Raw genomic sequence first — 25,304 nt, forward strand, 5'->3', positions numbered from 1 at the left:
ACAAAGCCATTTCTAGCTCATATCCCTCCCCTACTGCAGAGATTTCACTATTTCCAACCATCTACCAGAGAAATGTCCTTGATAGTCCAAGGGAACCCTAACTCTGAGACCATCATGTCACTAAATGCCCTAGTTATATATAATGACTTACTCTTTAAAAAATTTTATTTAATGACTTTATTTGTTTATTTGTCAGAGAGAGAGCACACAAGCAGGGGGAGCGGCAGGCAGAGGGAGAAGCAGGCTCCCCACTGAACAAGAAGCCCAGTGTGGTTCTCAATCCTGTGACCCTGGGATCATGACCTGAGCTGAAGGCAGACGCTTAACAGACCAAGCCACCCAGTATCCCAAAAGATTTTATTTATTTATTTATGAATGGCAGAGACAGAAAGAGAGAGAGGCAGAGGGAGAAGCAGTCTTCCCAGTCCCCTGGGATCACCTGAGCTGAAGGCAGACGCTTAATCGACTGAGCCACTGAGGACCCTCCAATGACTTATTCTTAAAAATTACTCTCATATATCACAACTTCTGATTTATAATAATTTCAGATAGTACTTCATTAATTACATGAATTACTTTTAAAACCTTACCTGTGTGTTTCAGCTTCTTTTTCTTTCCCCATTTGCGTAAGACGCTTTTTAGCTTTGATAAATTTTCTAATCTTTTCATCTTCCTCCTCTTGCTGCTGCCGTTCTACAGCTTTGATGATATTTTTGTCATTCATATTTTCCTTGGGGGAAAAATTATGTATTATTCTATTGCAAAGAAAAATATCTTTCAACATATGAATATCTAACAAGAACCTATTAAATGGTCAGAGCTTCTGAGTCAACGTCTCTCTTGGAAATTTATCCCAAAGAAAGAATCAGAGATATGCATTAAGCTTTACGTACCATGTACTTTATCCCAAAGTCATTTATAAGAGTGAAAAACTGGAAACGACCTCTAAATCTTTAATAATGAAAAAACAGTTAAATAAATTATATTCTCAATGATATGGGAAGATACAAATAATGAGTAAGTGGGGTGAAAGGAGAATATAAAATACATAGCATATTTCAGTTTTGCAAACATATAAAGGTACAAGTTTATAATGATATACAAGTTTATAATGATATACAAGTTTATAATGATATAATGAGAAATGTATCAAATCTTAACAGTTAATCTCTGGGGTATGAGATTATATATGTGACTTTTTGTCTTAATGCTTTTCTGTATTTACTTTCAAATATCTCATTTCTTTAAAATATGTAATTAAATAAAAAATAAATAAATAAAATTAAAAATAATTCTAGGGGAGGCTCGGTGGCTCAGTCGGTTAGGCAGCCAACTCTTGGTTTCGTCGGCCGGGGTCATGATCTCAGGCTTGTGAGATCGAGCCTCACATTGGGCTCTATACTCAGAGAGGAGTCTGCCTGAAATTCTCTTCCTCTCCCTTTGCTTCCCCCAACCCGTGTTTTCACTCTCTCTATCAAATAGTTGAATAACGGGTGAATGGATGGCTCAGTCAGTTAACCATCTGCCTTTGGCTCAGCTCAGGATCTCAGGGTCCTAGGATCAAGCCCATGTCAGGCTCCCTGCTCAGCAGGGAGTGTGCTTCTCCCTTGGCCCTCCCCTCGTTCTCTCTCTCTCTTATAAATAAATAAAATCTTTAAAAAAATCTTTAAAAAACTTTATAATCAGAAAATATACATTAAATATTTTCATTTAATGTTTAAATAGCTAATATAGTTATATGGTACACAAATTAAAAATATTTAATAGATACACAGTATAAAGTGTCTTTCTTTCCCCATCCGCTGTCTATCTCCCTATATTCCTAATTCCCCCACCAGACATGATCACTGTGAAACTAGTTTCTTGTCCAGACCTTCTTTTCCCACATACACAAGATACAGATATATATTCCTACAAAACATTTTAATATAGGTCATTATGTTTCAAAACAAAAAATATAAATCTGTTCATATCAGCATATATTCTACCACTCCAGCCTGAATTAGATATCACAAAAATAGAGGACTTTGAACACAATAGCCTGGATATATAGATATGTTAGTGTATTTAGTTACTATAAGTAGAAACCAATTGAAGTGAAAGATGCAACATTTAATCTTCCAATATATTTTTAACCCAGGGTCTATTATGCTTACCATTTTTAAGTACTCTCCTATCTTATGGCTATTACTTTTAAAAGCCCATAATCTGGTTAGGAGAAGCATTAGTCAACATGAGAAGCTAATAACAATATCAAACTGTTAAAGGTGGTTGTTCTAAATGATTTCTTAAAAGTTATATTTTGCTGTTTTTTTCTAAGTTTATTATAATATTCATACAGATTTTTTAAAAATGGTAAAGAATAGAGTTAATTAACACAAAGTTAATTCTCATTTTTAAAAGTTGAAAGCCTCAGCTCAAGGTTACATAGTTACTTAGTGGTAGCATTGGCATTTAAAAGTCTGTCCCATTCCAAAGTGTCTTGGAGAGATAAAAATATTGCACCCATGGAACAAGAATAAGATTTTATGCAAAAGGAACAATAGCATTACAGGTAAAACTCTTTTAGAAATTAAAACTTTAGTGGCTAATTGGTAGCTTAATTTGGTAGCTTATTTTATTTTGTTAAGATTTATTTATTTGAGAGAGAGAGAGAGCAAGCAAGAAGGAGGAGCAGAGAGAAAGGGAGAGAGAGAATCTCAAACAAACTCTTAGCTGAGCATGGAGCCCAACTTGGGGCTTAATTCCACGACCCTGAGATCATGAACTGAACTGAAATCCAGAGCTGGGGAAAAAAAAAATATCAAGAGCTGGAACCTTACTTAACTGGATAAGCTACCCAGGTGCCCCTTGGTAACTAAATTTAAAATTCAATAGAAAGCTTAAAAGACAAATTTGGGAATAACTCTCAAACGAAAACCAAAAATGGCAGGAATAATTAATTGTCTACCTAAGCTTGTTTTTTTTTCTGCATTAGAAGCAGGACCCAGATTTTGTTCAGAGTGGCAACATGCTAGTCTAAAAAGACTGTATTTCCAAGCTTTCTCTTCAGCTAAGTGTGACTAATTATGACCAATGAGATTTAGTAGAAATCATTAATGACTTCTGGAAATGTTCCTTAAAAGGAGAATAGATGGTTGGGCATTCTTTTTTGTCCCATCTTCTCTTCCTTCTTGCTGCCTGGAATGTGGATATGAGAGCAAGAGCTCCTACAGCCATTCAGGGCCATGGGGCAACTGTGATGACAGAAGCCATTTAGGTTTCAAGAATAGCAAAGCAAAAAAAAAAAAGAGAGAGAGAGAGAGAGAGAGGGAGAGAAGTTGTTTCAGTCCCTGTTGATTCTGGAGTTGCCATATCAGCCTTGGAATGACTACCTCTGCACTTTAAAATTTAAGGGACTATTACTTTTGAGACTTCCCCTAACTAAAAAAGTTAGAAAACTGTTTTTTTTTTTTAATTACAACATCAATTCAGAAAGTCCAATGTATATCAAAAGGGTTCTAGAACAGAAGAGACAAAATGGAAGATTATACAAGAAATAAAATACGAAGAGTTTCAGGATGAAGAGGATGTGGAGAAAGGGGAACCCTCTTACACTGTTGGTGGGAATGCAAGTTGGTGCAGCCACTTTGGAGAACAGTGTGGAGATTCCCCAAGAAATTAAAAATAGAACTTCCCTATGACCCTGCCATTGCACTCCTGGGCATTTACCCCAAAGATACAGATGTTGTGAAAAGAAGGGCCATCTGTACCCCAACGTTTATAGCAGCAATGGCCACGGTCGCCAAACTGTGGAAAGAACCAAGATGCCCTTCAACGGATGAATGGATAAGGAAGATGTGGTCCATATACACTATGGAGTATTATGCCTCCATCAGAAAGGACGAATACCCAACTTTTGTAGCAACATGGATGGGACTGGAAGAGATTATGCTGAGTGAAATAAGTCAAGCAGAGAGAGTCAATTATCATATGTTTTCACTTATTTGTGGTGCATAACAAAAAGCATGGAGGACATGGGGAGTTAGAGAGAAGGGGGTTGGGGTAAATTGGAAGGGGAGGTGAACCATGAGAGACTATGGACTCTGAAAAACAATTTGAGGGGTTTGAGGTGGCAGGGGGTTGGGAGGTCGGGGTACCAGGTGGTGGGTATTATAGAGGGCACAGATTGCATGGAGCACTGGGTGTGGTGAAAAAATAATGAACTGTTATGCTGAAAACAAATAAATTTTTTAAAAAAAGGAAAAAAAATCAAAACAATAAAAAAAAAAGAGTTTCCAGGATGAAAGGAATATATGTTTTCAGATTGAAAGCATCAACTGAGAGCTCAGCAAAATAATAAAAAAGAACTACACTGGGCGCCTGGGTGGCTCCGTGGGTTAAGCCGCTGCCTTCGGCTCAGGTCATGATCTCAGGGTCCTGGGATCGAGTCCCGCATCGGGCTCTCTGCTCAGCAGGGAGCCTGCTTCCTCCTCTCTCTCTCTCTGCCTCTCTGCCTACTTGTGATCTCTCTCTCTGTCAAATAAATAAATAAATAATCTTTAAAAAAAAAAAAAAAAGAACTACACCAAAGTATTTCACTGTGAAGTAAAAATGACCCAGAAATCTTTCAGAAAGAGAGAGAGAAAAATAAAATACAAAATGCCATATAAAATGTCATCATACTTCTAAATAGCAATACTGGAAGTCAGATGATCATGAAACCATGAATACAAAATTCTGAATTCTGAACCAGAATTCTATGTCCAGTCAAAAATAAAGCAAATATGGCTTTAAATGATAACCTTTTCAGATGAGAATTTAAAAAATTGACCTGTATATCCTTTCTTAGGAAGTTACCCGAAGATGTATTTCAGTAAGATAAAAAAGTAAGCTAAGAAAAAGGAGGGCATGGAATTGAGGAAATGGGAACTGTAGCCCAGGAAAGTGACTCAGGGAAGTCAGAATGATAGCTGGGCAGGCGGCCTAGAGAAGGGCAGAGGACTTGCATGAGGGAACTCTAAGAAAATCAAGAACAGAGATAATTTAATATTACTTAGATGAATATTTGAACACTAATATCAATGACAGAACTTAAAGAACATATGGAAAAAAACTGAACATATCAACATACATTTGACGGAACTTAAAGAACATATGGGAAAAAACTGAGGTGTACAGTCATCAAAGCAAATACACAATTATTTTAATCTTGGAAAAACATTTTTGCAAACAAGGAAATATAATCATGGTATATTAGTTGGCTCCTCAGAGAACAATATTTTATAATAATAATGATTTAGCTAAAATTGTGACATAATTATTTCAGGGGAAGGGGAGAATGGGAAAGGGACAGCATTAGAAAGAGGTAAATCCTCAGCTACAAGGCCAGACAGAAAATGTCTAAAATTGATAAATCAATATGCATATCTTTAGAACTAGATATATATTTTTTAAATATACAGATTATTTAAATATAATTTCATATCAGAACAAACAAGTAAAAGAACCTGGAAGTGGTTGTCTCCATGAAGCAGAAGGGGTAAAGCAAAGAACTGCTACTCTTATTTTAAGCTTTTTGGTGGTGTTTCATGTTTTAATTCTGTGCATCTATTAGTTAAGAATAAAAATGAATTTTAGAGAAAAGAACGTAAAAAATCACAAAATAAAGTGAGTTGCAATAGGCACAAAACAACTACTACATTTACTGAGTACTTCTAAACAGTGACACAGACACGGGACACATATTACCCCATTCATTCCTCACAACTTTCATTTAAAGGACAAGAAGATGTGGGGTGCCTGGGTGGCTCAGTTGGTGAAGCATCTACCTTCAGTTCAAGTCATGATCCTGGAGCCTTGGGATTGAGCTCTGCATGATTTCCCTGCTTAGTGGGGAGGCTGCTTTTCCCTCTGCCCCTCACCCTGCTTGTGATCTCTTTCTCAAATAAGTAAATAAAATCTCTTTTAAAAAAGACAAGAAAATGTATTCACTTGGAAAAAAGTCTCATTCTTTTCTCTCTCGTTCATGCATGAGAGCACGTTCACATAAATCCATAGCAAATACAGCTCCCTCAAAGTATACTTAGAAACCCAACTTGATGACAACTTCTTTTCTACTCCACAATTTTTTATAAAAAATATATTAAAAGTCATGTGCTGGACTCTATACATTTTTTGAAGAAATGATGTATTTTTTACTTACAAAAAACAGTTTTCTGCTTTCATTTCTCTCTTCTTTTTTCTTTTCTAGTTTTTTCCTCATTTCTATTTCATATAATGCATTCTGTCGCTTTATTTCCTTAGCATCCCTTTCTTCATGTTTTCTCCTTCTTTCTTCTTCCTCTTTATGTTCCTTGATTCTAAAGTAAAAGCATAACTAAAATTGAGAGCAAGGCAGAAAAATAAGTTATAGTTTAAAGAAATGAATTAGATTCTAACCTGGGATGATTTGAAGCTGTGGGGAAACTTATGGATTTCTTTGGGGACAAGAACAGATATATAAAAAGCAGTTATTAAAGCAAATCTAATTTTGGTTAGCCCAGAATTGTCAATATTTTCCTTTCTCCAACATTTGTTTCATTCCTGACCAAAACTAAATCCTATGCTAGATTCAAACGTTACTTTACTTTAGAAAGAACTAGCTAACTGAAGGACATTATAGTGGAATGGTGACATTATTTTACAGGAAAGTCCTTGATCCCTAGTGTTTCTCAACTTCGGCACTACAGTTCTAGCCTCTTAGGAAATGGGCTAGCCACTTTGACTGTCATTCTTTCTCTAGCCAGCATTCACTAGCTATTGACGCCTTCTGCGTGGTAAGCCACACAGGGCTTATGAGTGAGTGCTTCAGAGATCCCTGAGCACCCTCCTTACTGCAGGGCTGTGTTCTGGGAGATGTAGCTCCAGCTCTTCAGCCCACCTCTTCAGCCCACCTTCCCAGCCCCATCACCATCACTACCATGAGCTTCCACCATCAGTACTTTATTGCAAACTCTGAGTGCCTCATCTGGCGATCAATCCTCTGCATACTGGCAAGGCAGCTCAGCCTGAGATGCCTACTGGCCCATGCATCCTTGTCAGCCAATCGAGTGTGCAGGTTGCTCCACTGCCATTCTCTATCTGCTGCTGTCTCTAATTTTTTTTCTTCCTGAACAGATAGACACAGGTAGCTCAACAACAAACTTAGATGAAAAGACTGGGGAATAAACATTTCTTTCATATGCACCCAATCCAAAACAATGTTTTCTTGGAGACTCATCACTAAAGCTTCAGAGGGGAAAATTCCTTTTCCCTGTGCCATGGAGAACTACACAGTAAAGTGAGCCAGTAAGTTCACTTTGGTATTATGAAGCCAATGCAGGACAGGTGATTCCCAGCTGATGCATCTGTACAGAGTAAGCAGCTTTAGAGCCACAGTCACTGTCTGTGGGAGGAGCTAAGAAAAAAGTCACTGCAGCTTACAGCTAAACCAGGTTTATGATTGCCCTAAAAATACTAGATTTTCAAAAAATTTTTATTGTCTATTTAGTTTGTTAGAATTATTAGACGCAAAGAAGATTCTTTGAGCTGGTGAGATACCCACTGATGAAGAATGGGAGAGCAAAATTCCGCACAGAGGGAAAAACCTGGGAGAAAGCCCTGAGGCAAGCAAAGGTTTGACAGGTGCTCAAAGGCTTGGAGATCGGTATGATAGAAGTAGGATAAGTGGGGCACCTGGGTGGCTCAGTGTGTTAAAGCCTCTGCTTTCCGCTCAGGTCATGATCCCAGGGTTCTGGGATCGAGCCCTGCATCAGGAGCTCTGCTCAGCAGGGAGCCTGCTTCCACCTTCTCTCTCTCTCTCTCTTTCTCTCTCTCTGCCTACTTGTGATCTCTGCCTGTCAAATACATAAATAAAATCTTTAAAAAAAAAAAGAAGTAGAATAAGTGAAGGGAATGAGTGGTAGGAAAGGAGGTTGAGAAGATGAGGCCAAATCATACAAGGGTTTGCAGGAGATTGTCATTTCCATTTTCTTTTAAATGAACAGAAAACCACCAAAAAGTTTTGTGGGAGAATAATATGACCAATTTTTATTTTAATAAAATCTCTCTGGATGATGAAAGGAAAAGTACTTAGGAAGAGAGAATAGGAGGCCAGTTAAGGAGTTGAGGCAGTAATCCACGGGACATGAGGGTGTCTGGACTAAGATGACAGCAGTAATTTTAAGATTCATTTTGGAGAAAAAATTCAATATCAGCTGCTGATAGATTTGGTGCAGAAAATAAAGGCACATGAAGAACTGAGGTGTATTCCTAGGTTTCTGATTTGAACAACTGAGTGGATAAAGATGCAACTTTTAGAAAGTCCACTGTGAGGGTGGAGAATCAAAATTTTATTTCATATTAGACATTTAAGATTTTTTACATCTTTGAGACTTCCAAATGGAGATGTCTTAAAGGCAGTTGGATATGTAAAGCTGGGACTCAAAGGAGTGGTCTGAACAAGAGTTAAAAAAAAATGTGGAAGTTCTTAGATTTAAGATGGGTTGCTAATCATTAGGAATGGATGATGATCACTTAAGCCCTCATCTCTCTGCTTTTTCTCTAGATGATCTGATCCGGTGAAAGTAATGCAACTATCCTATGATGATTTTTCCTTCTCTGAGAAGCTGATGAGATAGATAAACAGTAACTGAGTTATTCTTAAGCAAGGTCTATTGGCTTCTTCCCAGAGAAAGGCTTACCTATCAATAGAAGGAAATAGAATTATATGCAGTATCTATAGATATTATTAAATTTCTTTTCAATAATTATGGTTAAGCTTCTTGATCAAAACCCCTCCATTTGGGGATTTTGGTGTCAGTATGGTCCCTCATTTGCCCCATCCTCATTACGTCCACTGGGCTGTGAGCCCCAGGCAGATTCTTAGACTGCTGAGAGCCCAACAATGGAATAGACTGCCCAGGTCTGCAGCTTAGAGATTGTTTTAAAAATGTAGGAAATCTCTCTTTCAGGCCCAGGACCAGCAATCATACAGTGTGTTTTAGTTATCCATTGCTGAGTAGTAACCCCTAAATTTAATGGATTAAAATAATAAACATTTATTGTTTCTCACCATTTCTGAGATTCAGGAATCTGGGAGTAAGTTAGCTGGGTGGTTCTCCAGAGATTGCAGTCAAGATATTAGTTGGAGTAATAGATACCTGAAGGCTTGATTGAGGCTGGAGAACTATTTTTAAATATCTCTTGGCAGGAAGCCTCAGCTTCTTGCCACATGGACCTCTACATAGAGCTGCCCGAGTGTCCTTATGCCATGGCATCCTCAAGAATGAGTGATCCAAGATAGCAAGAAGGAAGTCACAATGCCTTTTTAAAAAAATTTTTCAATGTAACAGTATTATTGTTTTTTGCACCACACCCAGTGCTCCATGCAATACGTGCCCTCCCCAATACTCACCACGTGCCCTCCCCAATACTCACCACGTGGTTCCCCGAACCTCCCACCCCCCGCCCCTTCAAAACCCTCAGGTTGTTTTTCAGTGTCCATAGTCTCTCATGGTTCTCCTCCCCTTCCAATTTCCCAAAATGCCCTTTATATCCTAATCTCTCTCAGGATGTTACACCTCATGACTTCTACTCATTCTCTTCACTGGAAATGAGTTACTCTATAGCCAGCACTCAAGGGAGGGAGGAATTAGACTCCACCCTCTGAAGGGAGGAGTATCAAAGAATGTGTGGACATATTTTAAATCACCACCACGTAATATCTGAATAGCACTTGGTCGCACAATTAACAGGGCATGGAAAAGAGTGTTGCCTGCCTCTTGGTATCCTGTAATTTCCATTTCTTTGTGATTAAAATACGGTCTTTGCTCAAAGTGGAAAGTCATTCCAAATTTTGGCATGCCGTATACACCCAGCCTACAAGGCACATCATGACCTGGCCCTTGCCTCTCCCCAATCTCATCTTTAACACTGCTCTCTTAGGCCTCTTATTATAGTCCTCTTGCCTACTTGTAGTTACCTAAACCCATCATACTTTAACTCACTTCTGGGACTTCACCCCTGCTATTTCCTCTGCTTAAAATACTTCTACATCTGCACTATGCATGACTTACGCCTGCTCAGTTTTCACACTTTGTTGCTAGAACTGATCTTTTCTAAAAATTAGCCCCTTCTCTAGACTGGATCAGATGTCCATTTTATATACTTCCACATATCCTGTATGTATATTTGCCAAAATATCTACTATCATACCCTAATTATCTGTTCCATATTTATACCCTCCTCTCCAGATTGTAAACTTCTTAAAGAAAAAAGATAATTGTATTCATTTTTGCATTTGCAGTTACTAGAACAGTGGCTGGCAAATGGAGATTGTCCAATAAATGTTTATAACAATGCATGGATGATTGGATGAATGAATTTATTAATGAATGAAAAAATAGCCTATCTTAAAGTTTTTCCCCCCAATAGACTCTTATTTAAATTTTTTTCCTTTTCTATTTTAAATAGGGCACAACACCCAAAATGCAGCTCTAATTCACAACCCTCAGATGAGGAGTCCCATGCTCTAACAACTGAGCTAAACAGGTGCCCCTGAATAGACTCTTATTATTCAAGAAAGTGGGGGAAAAAACTCTTCTCCTCTCTCTTCTACCACATGGTCTTCTGTATCTATTCAGGTTAATACCAGTGTTAGTATTCCAGTTCTATTGTTCACTTCAAGCCTTCACTTCAAGGCTTTTTAAGGGCTAATTACCATTCCTACAGTATCTTAAGTGACATACATTCTGAATTGTATAAAACTGACACATGAATCAACATCCAACACAATTGTACTTGGTGATAATTCTGTAAATTCATATACCTAAAAAAATTTATAATAATAGATTTGCATTTTCCTTTGTTGTCCTCAATTACAGAATTGAATGTTTCTTAATAAATTTAAGATATAGGAATTATGGAAATTTGCAAATTTCCCAAACCCACATGTCAAATAGCCTTCTCTTCCTAAGTCCCCATAATGCAATAAATAGAAAGGAAGAAATTCTATACCACTACTAGAAACTAAATAAAACAAAGTCTTACCTTATACTTGAATTTTCAAGAAATTTCAGCAAAAAACAGGGCACTCAGCAAAAAACAGTGCAATCAAGTTAAGTAATATTTGGACGTCATTCACAAAGACAAAGCCCACCAGGAAAAAGAAAGGAATTTAAGGTGAGCTCAGAGCCCAGTCAACATCTCCTAGACTACACTGAAGATAAGCCAAAGAAAAAACAAGCCTTATACCTGCTGGAACCTCTAACAGCACATGGAAAGACCCCCATGGAAAGGGATCCTGTTGGCCTGATCACAGCCTACATGCAAAGGTTATAGGTAGGTAGATGGCCTGTGAAGGTGTTACCACTTGCCAGGTAATTTCCTGGAGATCAGTCTGCTACCTGCAATTATCTCAGAGCCACAACAGCCAACATAAGAGATTTCTCAAAGATGACACATTGCTCAAATATTTGCCTCCGTCTGCCAATGGCGCTGTCCCTAACTTGTATAAACCCTTGGGCATTGACACTGACAAAGAAAACATTACCAAAAATCCAGGGGCTTCCCCTTCTCTTTTTACTAAGGATTAGAAGAAATGAAGACTACACAATATGGCAATACATGTATCCTGAGAATCGATATCTATGTCACTCAGACATTTGTGACCATGAGAAAACACACACACACACACACACACACACACCCCTCAAAACCATAATAAAAAAAAAGAGACAGATTTAAGTACATACAAATTAGTATCTTCTTGGAGCACCTGGGTGGCTCAGATGGTTAAGCATCTCCCTTCAGCTTGGGTCATGATACCAGGGCCCTGGGATCGAGCCCCAAGTTGGACTTCTTGCTCAGTGGGGAGCCTGCTTCTCCTTCTCCCTCTGCCTGCTGTTCCCCCTGCTTGCTCTCTTTCTCCCTATCAAATAAATAAAAATATTTTAAAAAAATTAGTATCTTCTAAATACTAAAACCACTCAGGGGTGCCTGCTTGACTCAGTTGGTAGAGCACATGACTTTCAGTCTCAGGGTTGTATGTTCGGGCCCCATGCTGGGTCTTGAGATTACTTAAAAATAGAATCTTTAAAAAGAAAATACTAAAAACATTCAGAAATGATGACAAAAATCTGCAATATGTCTAATAAAGATTAATATCCAACATATATAAAACTGCTTTTTAATCAGTTTTTAATCAATGAAAAACGTACACATCAATATGAAACAACCTACATAAGAGAACAATGGAGTAACCAATTTATAACAAAAACCAAAACAGTTGGGACGCCTGGGTGGCTCAGTTGGTTAAGCAGCTGCCTTCAGCTCAGGTCATGATCCCAGGGTCCTGGGATCGAGTCCCACATCGGGCTCCTTGCTCGGCAGGGAGCCTGCTTCTCCCTCTGCCTCTGCCTGCCTCTTTGTCTGCCTGTGCTTGCTCGCTTTCTCTCCCTCTGTCTCTGACAAATAAATAAATAAAATCTTTAAAAAAAAAAAACAAACCCAAAACAGATGAATATTTACATATGAAAAAATAACCTGCCACACTAGAAATTGAGAGAAATATAAATTAAGAGATAATACTTTTTGGTCCATTAAATTATTTTTTTTAAGATTTTATTTACTTGACAGAGAGACAAGTGAGAGAGCGAACATAAGCAAGGGGAGTGGGAGAGGGAGAGGCAGGCTTCCTGCAGAGCAGAGAGCCCAATGCAGGGCTTGGTCCCAGGACCTTCAGATCATACTGAGCCGAAGGCAGATGCCTAATGACTGAGTCATCCAGGCACCCTGGTCCATTAAATTCTGAAAAAATTACTGCCCAGCATTGATTATAACATAAAAAGGGTACCAGAGATCAGTGATGATTACATATTTAAAGCCTTCTCAAAGGCAGTATCTCTCCACATGTAAAATCCAAGCTCAGTTAAAAAAAACTACTCTATATAACTACATCTTTGGACAAAAGTCACAAAATACATAAGGTCAGGGATGTTCACTACAGCATTGTTAGAAAAGGAGGAGGGAAAAATCCAAACTTCCCTCAATAATAACACAGTTAAACAAATAATGGTACATCCTTAATGTACAATAAGATTATTTTAAAAGATGTGACAGATCCATATATTTTAGTGAAAAAGATATTCAAGGTCTATTTTTGATTGAAAAAAATGAAGTCACAGAAAAATACATTGTAAAACATTCATGGTTAAAAATATATACACACTTATATATGCCCTGTATACAGATATGAGTAATAGCAACAGAACATTCTGAAGGGGTAGTCACAAACTTTTTTTTCTATTTATTTATTTATTTTTGTCACAAACTATTTATAATGCTGTTTGGGAAAAGGAAAATGGGACTTAAAGAGACACTGAAAGGGTGAATATGAAGATGGGTTTTTCAATTTTATTCCAAATTTTGCTGTATCAAATTTGAACAAGTATATATTCATTTCCTATTAGCAAAATTTTAAAAAAACTTTGAAAAGTAGACAAATATATGCCCAAATGTTAACAGTGCCTGCTTTGTTTTTTTGTTTTTTGCGGGTTTTTTTTGGATCACAGTTTCTAGTATTTTATTTTTATTATTTTTATTTTTAAAAGATTTTTATTTATTTATTTATTTGATAGATAGAGATCACAACTAGGCAGAGAGGCAGGCAGAGAGAAAGAAGGAAGCAGGCTCCCCACCAAGCAGGGAGCCTGATGTGGGGCTTGATCCCAGGAGCCTGGGATCATGACCCGAGCTGAAGGCAGAACTTTAACCCACTGAGCCATGCAGGTGCCCCAGTTTCTACTGATTTTAATTTTCATCTTGTTTTATTGTATTTTGTAATTCTATAATGATCATATATTAATAATATGTTTAAGTACAAAAATAATTTTTCTTCAAAAGCATAATATTGTTTAAAGTGTTTATTGTTTGAAATTTAAAATGATCCATGCACATTTAAACTATGATGTAAAGAAACTGGTAAGTCTCACATTGGAAAAACAAGGTGGCCAGCAGATGAGGAACAGACTTTTTACTGAATCCCCTTTGTGCCTTTTCCTATTTGTATGTATCAGCTGTTTAGAAAAGTAAGTAAAATTATACACAAATACAATTCCCTCTCCTGACATATATAGTAGCTACTTCTTTGAAAGAGTTCAGGTTTGATTTCTATTTACTGACATAGCAAAAGCTCATAATATACTAGTAAGTGAAAAAATATCCAATGATACTATTGATCTGATTCCATTTTATAAAATATGAGTATATATGCTCAGAAAAAAAGTTTGTAGCAGTGGCTCAAAGATTGTCAGGGCCTGAGGGTGAAGAATAGAACTTAGTGCAAAGGCGCATGAGGGAAATTTTGGGGTGCTGTAAGTATTCTATATCTTGACCTACGGGTAGTTATATAGCTATATGCTTTTTAAAAGGTGAATTTTATTAGTAAATGTAAATTACAGCTCAATGAATCTGACCCCCTCCACCACCACCAAAAAATATCTATATGGCTATATACCAACATGCCAAAAAAATTACAGATTATTGCAGTAGATTAGATTATTGGTCAAAAAGACTCACTCTCTCACTTCCCATTTCCATTGGAGTCTAGTGTCGACAGCACATATACTAAAATTGGAGTCTATTTCTCTATTACATGCTTGTTAGACTTGGCCATATGATTTGCTTTAGCCTTATGGTAGATCAAGTGCACTTCCTTGACTTTGCCTTTGAGTTTAGCCACATTTTTAAAAAATTAATTTATTTATTTCCAGAAAAACAGTATTCATTATTTTTTCACCACACCCAGTGCTCCATGCAATCCGTGCCCTCTATAATACCCACCACCTGGTACCCCAACCTCCCACCCCCTCGCCACTTCAAACCCCTCAGATTGTTTTTCAGAGTCCATAGTCTCTCATGATTCACCTCCCCTTCCAATTTCCCCCAACTCCCTTCTCCTCTCTAACTCCCCATGTTCATGTTATTTGTTATGCTCCACAAATAAGTGAAACCATATGATAATTGACTCTCTCTGCTTGACTTATTTCACTCAGCATAATCTCTTCTTTTAAGCTCAGGCTCATTCTCTTGCATCTCTGTCAATACCATGAGAAAAGTTTCCCCAAGTGGCTACTGTCCCTTCATCCTGGATCTTAAAAATGAACGTACATGGAACAGATCAGAGCCCTCTCCACAGCAACCAGCAAACCCAACCAGTTCTGTAGTGTGCAGAAAAGCTGTACAGCCAGGCCAAAACAACCCACAGATGCATGAGAAATCAATGGTTGTTGCTGAATGCCACTGGATTGTGTGACTGTTATGCCGCATTATTGTGACAATAGTAACTAATATATTATCTCTGGGTAAGAGTAATAGAGATTTTATAACCCTTCTTTGTATTTTTTCTACTTACTAGGTATTTCAGCATGTATTACTTTTATTTTCTGGAAAAAAAAAAAGCTTTTGTGAGAAAGATAAGATACAAAAAAGGTAATTCATATATACATACTGTTTTAAATGATCATTGGCAAGAGCCATTCTATCTCTGCGTTGTTTTTCTGCTTTTTCTTTTTCTTCCTTAAAAGATTTTTCAATGCTGAGTTTCAATTGTTCTTCCCATTTTTCATCTGATTTTATTTTATTCTTTTGGAATTCAATCTGTGCATCACGTTCTTTCATAACTCTACTAAGAAGAAGTCCTGACTACAAAAAAAAATTGTGGCATTTTAAGAAAATAAAATCTAATTATGTATAGATAACATTAAATATAGAGAGAAATACAAGAAAACCCAAGTAGTACATGAAAGCGTTTCACTCTTTCTGTCTGGTACAATTGGTATTGCTTTGCAAATTCAATAGCCTTTTTTCTTTCTCCTTGTTTGTGTATTTCTTCTTCTATATCAAGAATTCGTCTTTCTGCCTCTACTTCTTCATCACGCTTCTTTTTGGCTTCAAGTTTCTGTTCTTTCATCCCCTAAAAAAAGAAAAAAATCAGTCTTCTGTTTTCATTTTTCAACTCAATTTCATAAAATTTAACATTACATATAACAAAATAATTTGAGCTTTCATTATGAGCTATTGTATTTGCATATATCATTAATAAATAAAATAAGATGTTACACTTATAAGCTAATATTTTAATTGAACTTTTGGGTAGGTAACATGTTTAATATTTTAAATATTAATATTTTTGGTTCAAACCCCCAAAATATTGTAAAGATATATAGTGATGTTCTCCCTCTAATCCTAGCTTCCACCAGCAATCTCTAAGATAACCACTATTATTAGTTTCTTATATTCACTTCCAAAGTTCCTTTCCATATTCATATAAATATATATTACTATTTTTATTCCTTTAAAAAATCAACAGTAGCATATTTAATGCTCTTCTACATCTATGAGGAGTCTATCCAATGTGTCATGTCAGATGGAGTCCTTCTTCTCCTCTATGGGTCATACTTCATATGTCTTAAGAAAACCTTACTTTACCCTAAAATCCTGAAGATAATCTATTATTTATTTTAAATTCTTACTGTTTTACCTTTCACATCTGGGTTTTCATCCAGCTGAAATTCATTTTTGTATATTCTATGCCATAAGGATATAATTTCATCTTTCCATATGCCAATTATCTCAGTATTAGTTACAGAATACCCAGTCCTTTCCCTTCTGACTTGACTGACATTTCTGTCATATGTCAAGTTCCCATATATAACATGTGAGTTTTTCTAAGCTCTCTCTTCTGGTCTATTATTTTGTCAATCTCTGTGCCTATAAAACAGTTTTTACTACTACATTTCTACCACATTTACTATATTTCTTCTTATTCTTTAACATCCATGGAGATACAAAGCATTATATATAGTGTGCTACTTCGATTTATTCATATGGTATATTCCACTCCCCCATCCCTTTATGGATCAGGGACTTCTTTAAAATCAAGTTTTTAGGAACACAATTTACATACCCCCTTTTAGTATAGTTTTACAAATGCATAGTCACTTATAGAACAGTTCTATCCTCATGGAACTCATGCCCTGGTATACCAACCACTCCCCCCATCTGCAATCCCTGGCAACCACAGATCTGTTTTCTTTCCCTGTAGTTTTGCATTTTTTAGAACGTAACATATATATGTAATATATAATGTAATATATATATTGTAATATACATAATATGTAACGTAATATATGTTGTAATATATATAATACGTGATATAATATATTATAAAATATGCACTATTACACATATGTAATATATATGTAATGTGTATCTTACATATAGTACATATATTACATGTAACATATGTAATACATGATATCAGCCATGACATTTTTCCCTCTTCTAGAAAAAAAGAATAAATTATGAACACTATTCCTAAAGCAAGGTACTATAAGCTTTCTATGTCCCTTCCCACAGCTGGGAGAAAATATTTTTGAATCAAATATCTAATAAAGGATGTATTCAGAATATATTTTTAAAATTCCCTAAACTTAATAATAAAAATTAGAAAACAAACCCCACTTATTTTTTAAAATATTTAATTATTTATTTTAAAGAGAGACAGACCGAGTGAGAGAATCTCAAGCAGATTCTGCGGTGAGCACAGAACCTGACTCGGGTCTTGATCCCAGGACCCTGAAATCATGGCCTGAGATGAAACCAAGAGTCAAATGCTCAATTAACTGAGCCACCTATGTGCATGCCAAAACAAACCCCATTTAAGCATGTGCAGAAGATTTCAATAAACACTTCACCAAAGAAGATATACAATAGAAAATAAGTTTATAAAAAGATGTTAAGCATCATTATAATCAGAGGAATTCAAATTCAAATTATAATTCAAATTAAAACTACTTCACACCTATTAGAATGTCTATAATTAAAAAGATAGACCATAGAAAGTTGGCAAGAATGTGGAGAAAATAGAACACTTATACTCTTATGGGAGTGTAAAATTAAAGCTACTTCTGAAAACAGTTCAGAAGTTTCTTACAAAATTAAATATGCAACCATCATATTATCCAGCCATTCTACCCAGATATTTACCCTAGAGAAGTAAAAGTGTATGTCCACAAATAAACTTACACATGAAGGTTCATATGCAGCTTTATTTATAATAGCCCCAAACTGGAAACAGCTCATATATCAACATTTGGTTGATGCCAAAACCATCAACCATTGAACAGATAAACAAACTGTGTTATGTCCATACAAGGGAATACTACTACTCAGCAATAAAAATGAATGAATGATTAATATACACAACAACATGAAAGAATTTCAAAACAATTGCATTGAATGAAATTTATAATAGAAAGCAGCTGAGGGCAAGAGCGCCTGGCTGGCTTAGTCAGTTAAGTGATGGACTCTTGATTTCAGCTCAAGTCATGATCTCAGGATAGTGAGATGGAGCCCTGCATTCGGCTCTGTGCTTAGCGGAGTGTCTGCTTGAGATTCTCTCTCCCTCTGCCCTCCCCCAACTGCTGCTTGCACAAGTGTGCGCGCTCTCTCTCTCTTAAATAAATACACAAATCTTTAAAGAAAGAAAGAAAGAAAGGAAGAAAGGAAGGAAGAAAAGAAAGCAGATCAGGGCTGCCTGGCCGGCTTAGTCAAAGGAGCATGCGCCTTTTGATATCAGGTTTGTGAGTTCAACCCCCACACTGGGTGTAGAGATTACTTAAAAATAAAATCTTGAAAAAAAAAAAAGAAAGGAATCAAGCAGATCAGTTGTCTGAAAAAGAGTGAGGAGGAATGAGAAGCAATAAACTGAGCACGAGGAAACTTTGGGTGATGAGTATGTTCATTATCTTAATTATAACGGTTTCAGGGGTATATAATTATACCAAAACTTATCAAATTGTACACTTTAAATATGTCTACTTTATTGTGTCACTTCTCCTAAATAAAGCTGTTGAGAATGTGTTTCAAAGTATTTTTTATGGTATTTTACATGTAAAAAAAACATATAGAAGAGTACTAAGAAAAGAGAGTGAGTCTTCAGTGCATGTGTACTCCCGGGTGATTAATACTTACCGCATATGTGTTAGTCCAATGTTTTACCACTTCTTGGGATCGGAAATGCATTTCTTTCTTTGCCTTTCTTTCTGCACGAAGACATGCTGCTTCTCTTGTCAAACTATCAAGGCTATCTTGAATCCTTTTCCACTCATTCTGTGGAATTATGGTAACCTCCCGGAGATCTACCTTGCTAGGTAGAAGAGGTGGATAGAGAGCATGATCTTCTTCAGAGTTCTTTATTTCTAATAAATTTTAAAGAATGAATGTTAAAGACTTTGAAGAGTTTAAATGTTTTTTTCTCAGACATTTCTATATTGTCATGATATCTGGAAATTATTTTAAATAATTTTATTCTTGTTAGTTTAAGAACACTGAGATTAAGCACAAAATATATAAGAACTTGGAATCAAAAGACAGATTTGAGTCTTCCCTTGGTCATTTCCTTACTCTGTAAACTGAGATAAGTCATTCAACTTTTTGGAGACTCAGTATCAACATCTTTAAAGTTGAGATCAATACCTACCCCAACAGGCTGTTATTAAAACATTTTTTCAAAACTGACCAAGTAGCAGTCTATAAATGGATAATTTGGGGGAATGTTCATCATTAGAAGTTGTGGACATCATCATTGACTCTATTCAACCCCTTCCTAATTGAGTAGCAGCAATGTAATTTGGAAAACTATGGTCTCAGGGTAAGCCTCATTAGTTTGCCAATAATTATTTCTGTAATAAGCAAACGAAAGGAAAAGAGATTTATTTGTGACTTTTAGAAAGGTTCTTTCTTGTTCTTCTGGAAGAGACATCTGAGAGTGACTCTTAAACTAGATATGACCAAGGAAGCATAAAGAACAGACAGACAACCATCCTATGACCACAAAAGGAAGCAGCCTTACAGCGAAGCTATTACTGTGAACCACAAAGGAGGAATGTGGGGCAATGAGTGTCTCATTATAATGCCAAATCAATCGGACCTGAAGCCTGGCGTTCCTGTTACATGGGCAAATAAATTTCCTTATTTTTAAATATGATTGAGTTGGATATTCTATGTATGACTTAAAAAGCATCATAAAGGAACATATCACATATGAACTATGTAAATCTAGATAAAATTGTTTAACTCTCGAGTTCCTTAACTGCAAAATGGAGATATTAATAGGGCCTACTTTATGTGGTTGATGTGAGAATTAAATGAAATTATATATGTAAAAAAATTAGAATAGGATGTGGCACACAGTATGTTCTCAATATATGTTAGTTATTATGTTTACTATTTTTATTATACGATGAATGAAACAGATGTAGGGAGAAAAGCAGAAGCCAGAAATCACATGACTTCAGAAACAGATAAAGACACTGAGAGAAAAGCTGCAAGGATCAACTCGAGTCTCCTTGGGGATTGATGAGATTGAGAAATTGGTTGCTAAAGTGTGAGTGAGTTTAGAACCACAGGTACCATCTTGCCTATCACATACCAAGTCTCCGCCCGCATAATAAGCTAACAAAGCTGGGAAGTAGAATAGTGTCCTGGATCAAGTTATACCTAAATTTCCAGCTATATGGGGGACCTGGGTGGCTCAGTGGGTTAAGCCTCTGCCTTCAGCTCAGGTCATGATCTCAGGATCCTGGGATCGAGGCCTGCATCCCGCTCTCTGCTCAGCGGGGAGCCGGCTACCCCCCCTCCACCTGTCTCTATGCCTACTTGTGATCTCTGTCAAACAAATAAATAAAATCTTTAAAAAAAAAATAAATCCCCAGCTATGTGAGCCAAAATAGTCCTTTGTTTTAACTATCATGAGTTTGATTAGTCACTTGTAACCAGAGTCCTGACAAATACATCCTTGTAACAAATTTCCTTTGTTTTGCCTAAACTGACTCAACTTGATTTGTGCTACTTGCAATTAAAGGCTAACTAAACAAAAGTTACTATGTTAAACCATCTACCTTTTGATTAACACATTGTTAAGCATATTAGTATCTTTTTCTTGTGACAAGAACTTTAAAGATCTACTGTCTTACTTAGCAAGTTTCAATTATGCTATATAGTACTAACTATAGTCCCGATGCTATACATTACATCTCTAGGACTTATTTATTTTATAATAACTTCAATTTTGTACCTTTTGACCTTCACCATTTCTCCCACTGCCCATCTCCTGCCTCTGGCAACCACCAGTCTGTTCTCTATGAATCTGGTTTTGGGGAAGGTTTTATGGAGTTTGTTTGTTTGTTTGTTTTTTATATTCCACATATATAAATGGCATCATACAGTGTTTGTCTTTCTCTGTCTGACTTATTCCCCTCAAAGTCCATGTTATTGCAATGGCAAGATTTTCTTCTTTTCTGGGTCTAAATAATATTCTATTGTACATATAAACCGTATTTTCTTAACCTATTCACCCATTAGTAGACACTTAAGGTTGTTTCCATATTCTAACATATGTAAATAATATTGCAATGAACATGGGGGTGCAGATATCTCTCTGAATTAGTGTCCTCATTTTCTTTGGATAACTACCCAGAAGTGGAACTTCTGAATCCTATGGTTATTCTATTTGTAATTTTTGAGGAACCTGCATACTGTTTTCAATAGTGTCTGCACTAATTTACATTTTCAACAAGAGCGCACAAGGCCTCTCTTTTCTCCACATCCTCACCAACATTTGTTATTTCTTATCTTTTTGATAATAGCCATTCTAACAACCACCATTTTTAAATTATGTTATGTTAGTCATCATACTGCCACCATTTATTTTGTTTTTGATTTGCATGGTTTCTTCTTTGACCCATTTTTTTTTAAAGATTTTATTTATTTATTTGACAGACAGATCACAAGTAGGCAGAGAGGCAGGCAGAGAAAGGAAGGGAAGCAGGCTCCCCGCTGAGCAGAGAACCAGATGCAGGGCTCCATCCCAGGACCCTGGGACCATGACCTGAGCCGAAAGCAGAGGCCTCAACCCACTGAGCCACCCAGGTGCCCTCTTTGACCCATTTTTTAAAACCTAAAAGCATTTAATTTCTTCATACTTGTGAATTCCCCAAATTTCTATTATTGATTTCTAAGTCATTCCACTGTGTTTGTATAATATATTTTGTATTATTTCTATCCTTTTAAATGTATAAAGGCTTGTTTTATAACCTGTCATATGGTCTATCCTGAAGAATGTTCTAGGTGCATTTGAAAGGAATATATATTCTGCTATTGCTTTTGTCTTCTAATAGTTTCATCAAGCTATGTCTGGTTCTGGATCTGTTTTAATTTATTCTATTCAGACAATGAGCTCTTCAATATGTAATGTTTTTCATCAAATTTATGAAGTCTATAGTCATTATTTCTTCAAATGTTTTCTTCTACCCTTTTCCCTCTTCTCCTCCTAAGACTCAAATTTCACGCATGTTGGTATACTTGTGTCCTACATTTATTTCTCTGAGGATCTGCTCATTTTTATTCATTCTTTTTTCCCCCTATTTCTTAGATGGGATAACCTCAATCAATATATGTTCAAGTTCATGTAATTTTTCTTCTCCACAGTTACCTGCTATTGATATCCTGTAGTGAATTTTTCATTTAAACCATTGTGCCTTTCAACTTGAAAATTTCTACTTGGTTTCTGTTTATAATTTCTATCTCTTTATTGATATGGTCTATTTTGTGAGATAGCATTCTTAATATTTTCCTTTAGTTTCTCTGACATTTAGTTCTTTGAACATATTTATAATAGCTATAAATCTACACAAGAATATTGCTTAGAAGTCTAACATCTGGCTTCCTCAGGAACAATTTCTTTTAAAACTTTTTTCCTGTTTGGGACATAATTTTTTATTTCTTTGCATGCCTTGTCATTTTAAATAATATAGGTAAGTCTATATGTTAGATACCCCTCACACAGCAAGATTTTTTGTTCTGTTTTTGCTGTTGTGGTTTGTTTAGTGCTTTTCCGGAACTAAACCTGTAAAGTCTGTATTCTTTATTGTATGTAGCTATTGGAATTTCAGCTTGGTTAATTTAGTTGTCAGCTAATAACCTGACAGAGTTTCCTTAAATTAAATTTTATTTCCTTAAATAAGTTTCCCAGACTTAGCTAAGAAATGTTCTGTGAGGGGCGCAGCATGACTTCAATGCTCAGGCAGATAGTTTACAACTCTGTCTTAGCCTTTACTTTTTCTTGCATAGAGCCTCAAATTCAGCCAGAGGTGAAAGTTTCATTCTCAGGTATTTCCTGGGCATGTGCACAGCACGATGCATGCATTTGTCCTTATGGATTCCCAGGAATAAGTAGGATCTTCAGCCCCCTATGGACATCTCATTTCCCAGGTATTCTTCTTAAGTTTTTTGGTTAGTTTGTTGTTTGTACCAACAGTTACCACTACATCAGACAGCTGTGATGTTAAAAAAAAAAAATTGCTACTGATCATTTTAACAAGTATACCCAGTGAGCTCTGAGTCAGGTCAAATAAAGTCAAGCCTTGTGAGTGGGATTTTCCAGTGAGACAGGTCAAATAACAGTTCTTAAAAAGGGGGGAGATTTGGAGAGGATCCAATCCTGTTCCGCCCCCTCCATATTACTAAGCCACTGGATTTCACTGTGGTAGCAATGGTTTTCTAGACCTCCATGGGACTAGGAAAAAAATATGGGATTAGAGCAGGTTAAAATGGCAAGAAACATACTGTTGTTATCAAGATTTTGCTATTTTTCCTGATAAACACTCTCCAGTTATTGCAAGCCTTTGGTTAATTTCCTGAGTTCTCAAAAGAATGTTGGTTCTGACAGGTGTTTTGTTTTGTTTTTTGTTGTTTTTTTTTTGTCAGTGTTCTTTTTCATTTAATAAAGAGGAGGACTTTTGGAGATTGTTATCTCCAAAATGGATTTCTGGCTGATGTCACCCTACTAAATCTTTAGATAATCATTTTACTGGCTGATATCACCCCACTAAATCTTTAGATAATAATTTTACAGATAGCTGTCTACATATCTGAGCCCCTCTCCTACATCACTACTTCAATGGAGATTATAATTTAGTAGTAAGGCTCAGATAGTACCTTTTTTTTTGTTTACTTATTTGTAATCTCCACACCCAACATGCCGTTCACACTCACGACCTGGAGATCAAGAGTCACATGCTCTACCGACTGAGCCAGTCAGGTAACCCTCGGATGGTAACTTTTGGACTGAATGACACAAAACATTATTTAACATCTATCAGATAAATCAAAGTACTTTTACTGTAGTACTTTGTATATGAGACAGTGAGTATGTGAGACTAATTGTGTTTTTCAATACATGTCATATGGGTACTTTCTCTCTCCAACCAGTCAGGACCTTCTGCTGCTACTTCATGGTCCTTCACTGCAGAAATACCCATTAATGTCCACTGGTGAGTTAATGGCTGGTCTTCACTCTACATCTAGCATAAAGAGGCGCTATTGCTACAGAAGTTCAGGCAATGACATGAAGAAAGTCCAAATTCCCAAGGTTCAAGTGGTCACGATGACAACATTAATTGGGAATTTACAGACTTAATAAAATCATTGGAATTGCTAAAGAGTTCTTTAGATGCCCCCCCTAGGCTACTTCTATTCAAAAATCAGATTTTTATAACAGATCATCTAGATTACACTAAGTAGAATTATTTTTTACACTTCTTCACTCTAGAGATGAGGAAATTGAGACACTGCCATTAGAGACTTTGCTAAGAGCACTCATAGGTTCACAGCACAGCCAAGACTCTATGAGGTCACTGATATTTCCAAAAGATATTCCAATTCACTCAGTGAATAACAAAAGCTTAAGGGAATTCAGCAAACACCAGACTCTTGGAGCTGCTACTTCACTGTTTGAGGATCAGGCCAGATGGTCAACTGGGAGTCTATGACTTATCCTTTCTCCGCTTTTATTTCTGTAAACTTTTCCCACCCACCTATTCATCTGAAGGCAAAACCGTCCGTTTACACAGAGCCCAATGATGCCCTGTGGGGATGCTTTCGAGTTGGTTGAGCCCTTTTCAAAAAGTAACCAAACTTTCATTTGCCACCCTTACTCAATGCCTGGAGGCCAGAAACAATCCCTGTGCCTAGATAGGCCAGTTTGCCTCACCTGTATCTTCCTTCGCCCGTCCACAGCGCCTTCCAAACCGCACCAGCATCTCTAACGAGGTAGGTGCCTTTGGCTCTTTGTGACTTGGAAAGATGACTCCGATGCTGGGCGAGTAGCACTCCAGCCCGCCGAATGTTTGCCAAACTGCACAGTTGCTTAGCAACGCCGCCGGAAGTGACGGCGGACCGGC

At 36.6% G+C, this 25,304-nt stretch overlaps 1 protein-coding gene across 1 annotated transcript in view; it reads right to left on the reverse strand.

Annotated features, from left to right (window-relative positions):
* The window catches only part of CFAP210 (cilia and flagella associated protein 210), a 36,299-nt gene extending 11,036 nt beyond the window's left edge, over window positions 1-25,263 (reverse strand). Inside the window, exons 1-6 of the mRNA XM_044242291.1 lie at window positions 25,115-25,263; window positions 19,036-19,262; window positions 15,800-15,973; window positions 15,509-15,702; window positions 6,185-6,341; window positions 591-730 (exon numbers count right to left, since the gene is read on the reverse strand). Of these exons, the coding sequence (XP_044098226.1) occupies window positions 591-730; window positions 6,185-6,341; window positions 15,509-15,702; window positions 15,800-15,973; window positions 19,036-19,262; window positions 25,115-25,163 (941 nt within the window). The 5' untranslated portion in view covers window positions 25,164-25,263. The remainder of the gene's footprint in view (window positions 1-590; window positions 731-6,184; window positions 6,342-15,508; window positions 15,703-15,799; window positions 15,974-19,035; window positions 19,263-25,114) is intronic.
* Window positions 25,264-25,304: the final 41 nt, after the last annotated feature.

Source organism: Neovison vison, chromosome 3, assembly GCF_020171115.1.
Source record: "Neovison vison isolate M4711 chromosome 3, ASM_NN_V1, whole genome shotgun sequence".
In the NCBI taxonomy this organism is placed as follows: domain Eukaryota; kingdom Metazoa; phylum Chordata; class Mammalia; order Carnivora; family Mustelidae; genus Neogale; species Neogale vison.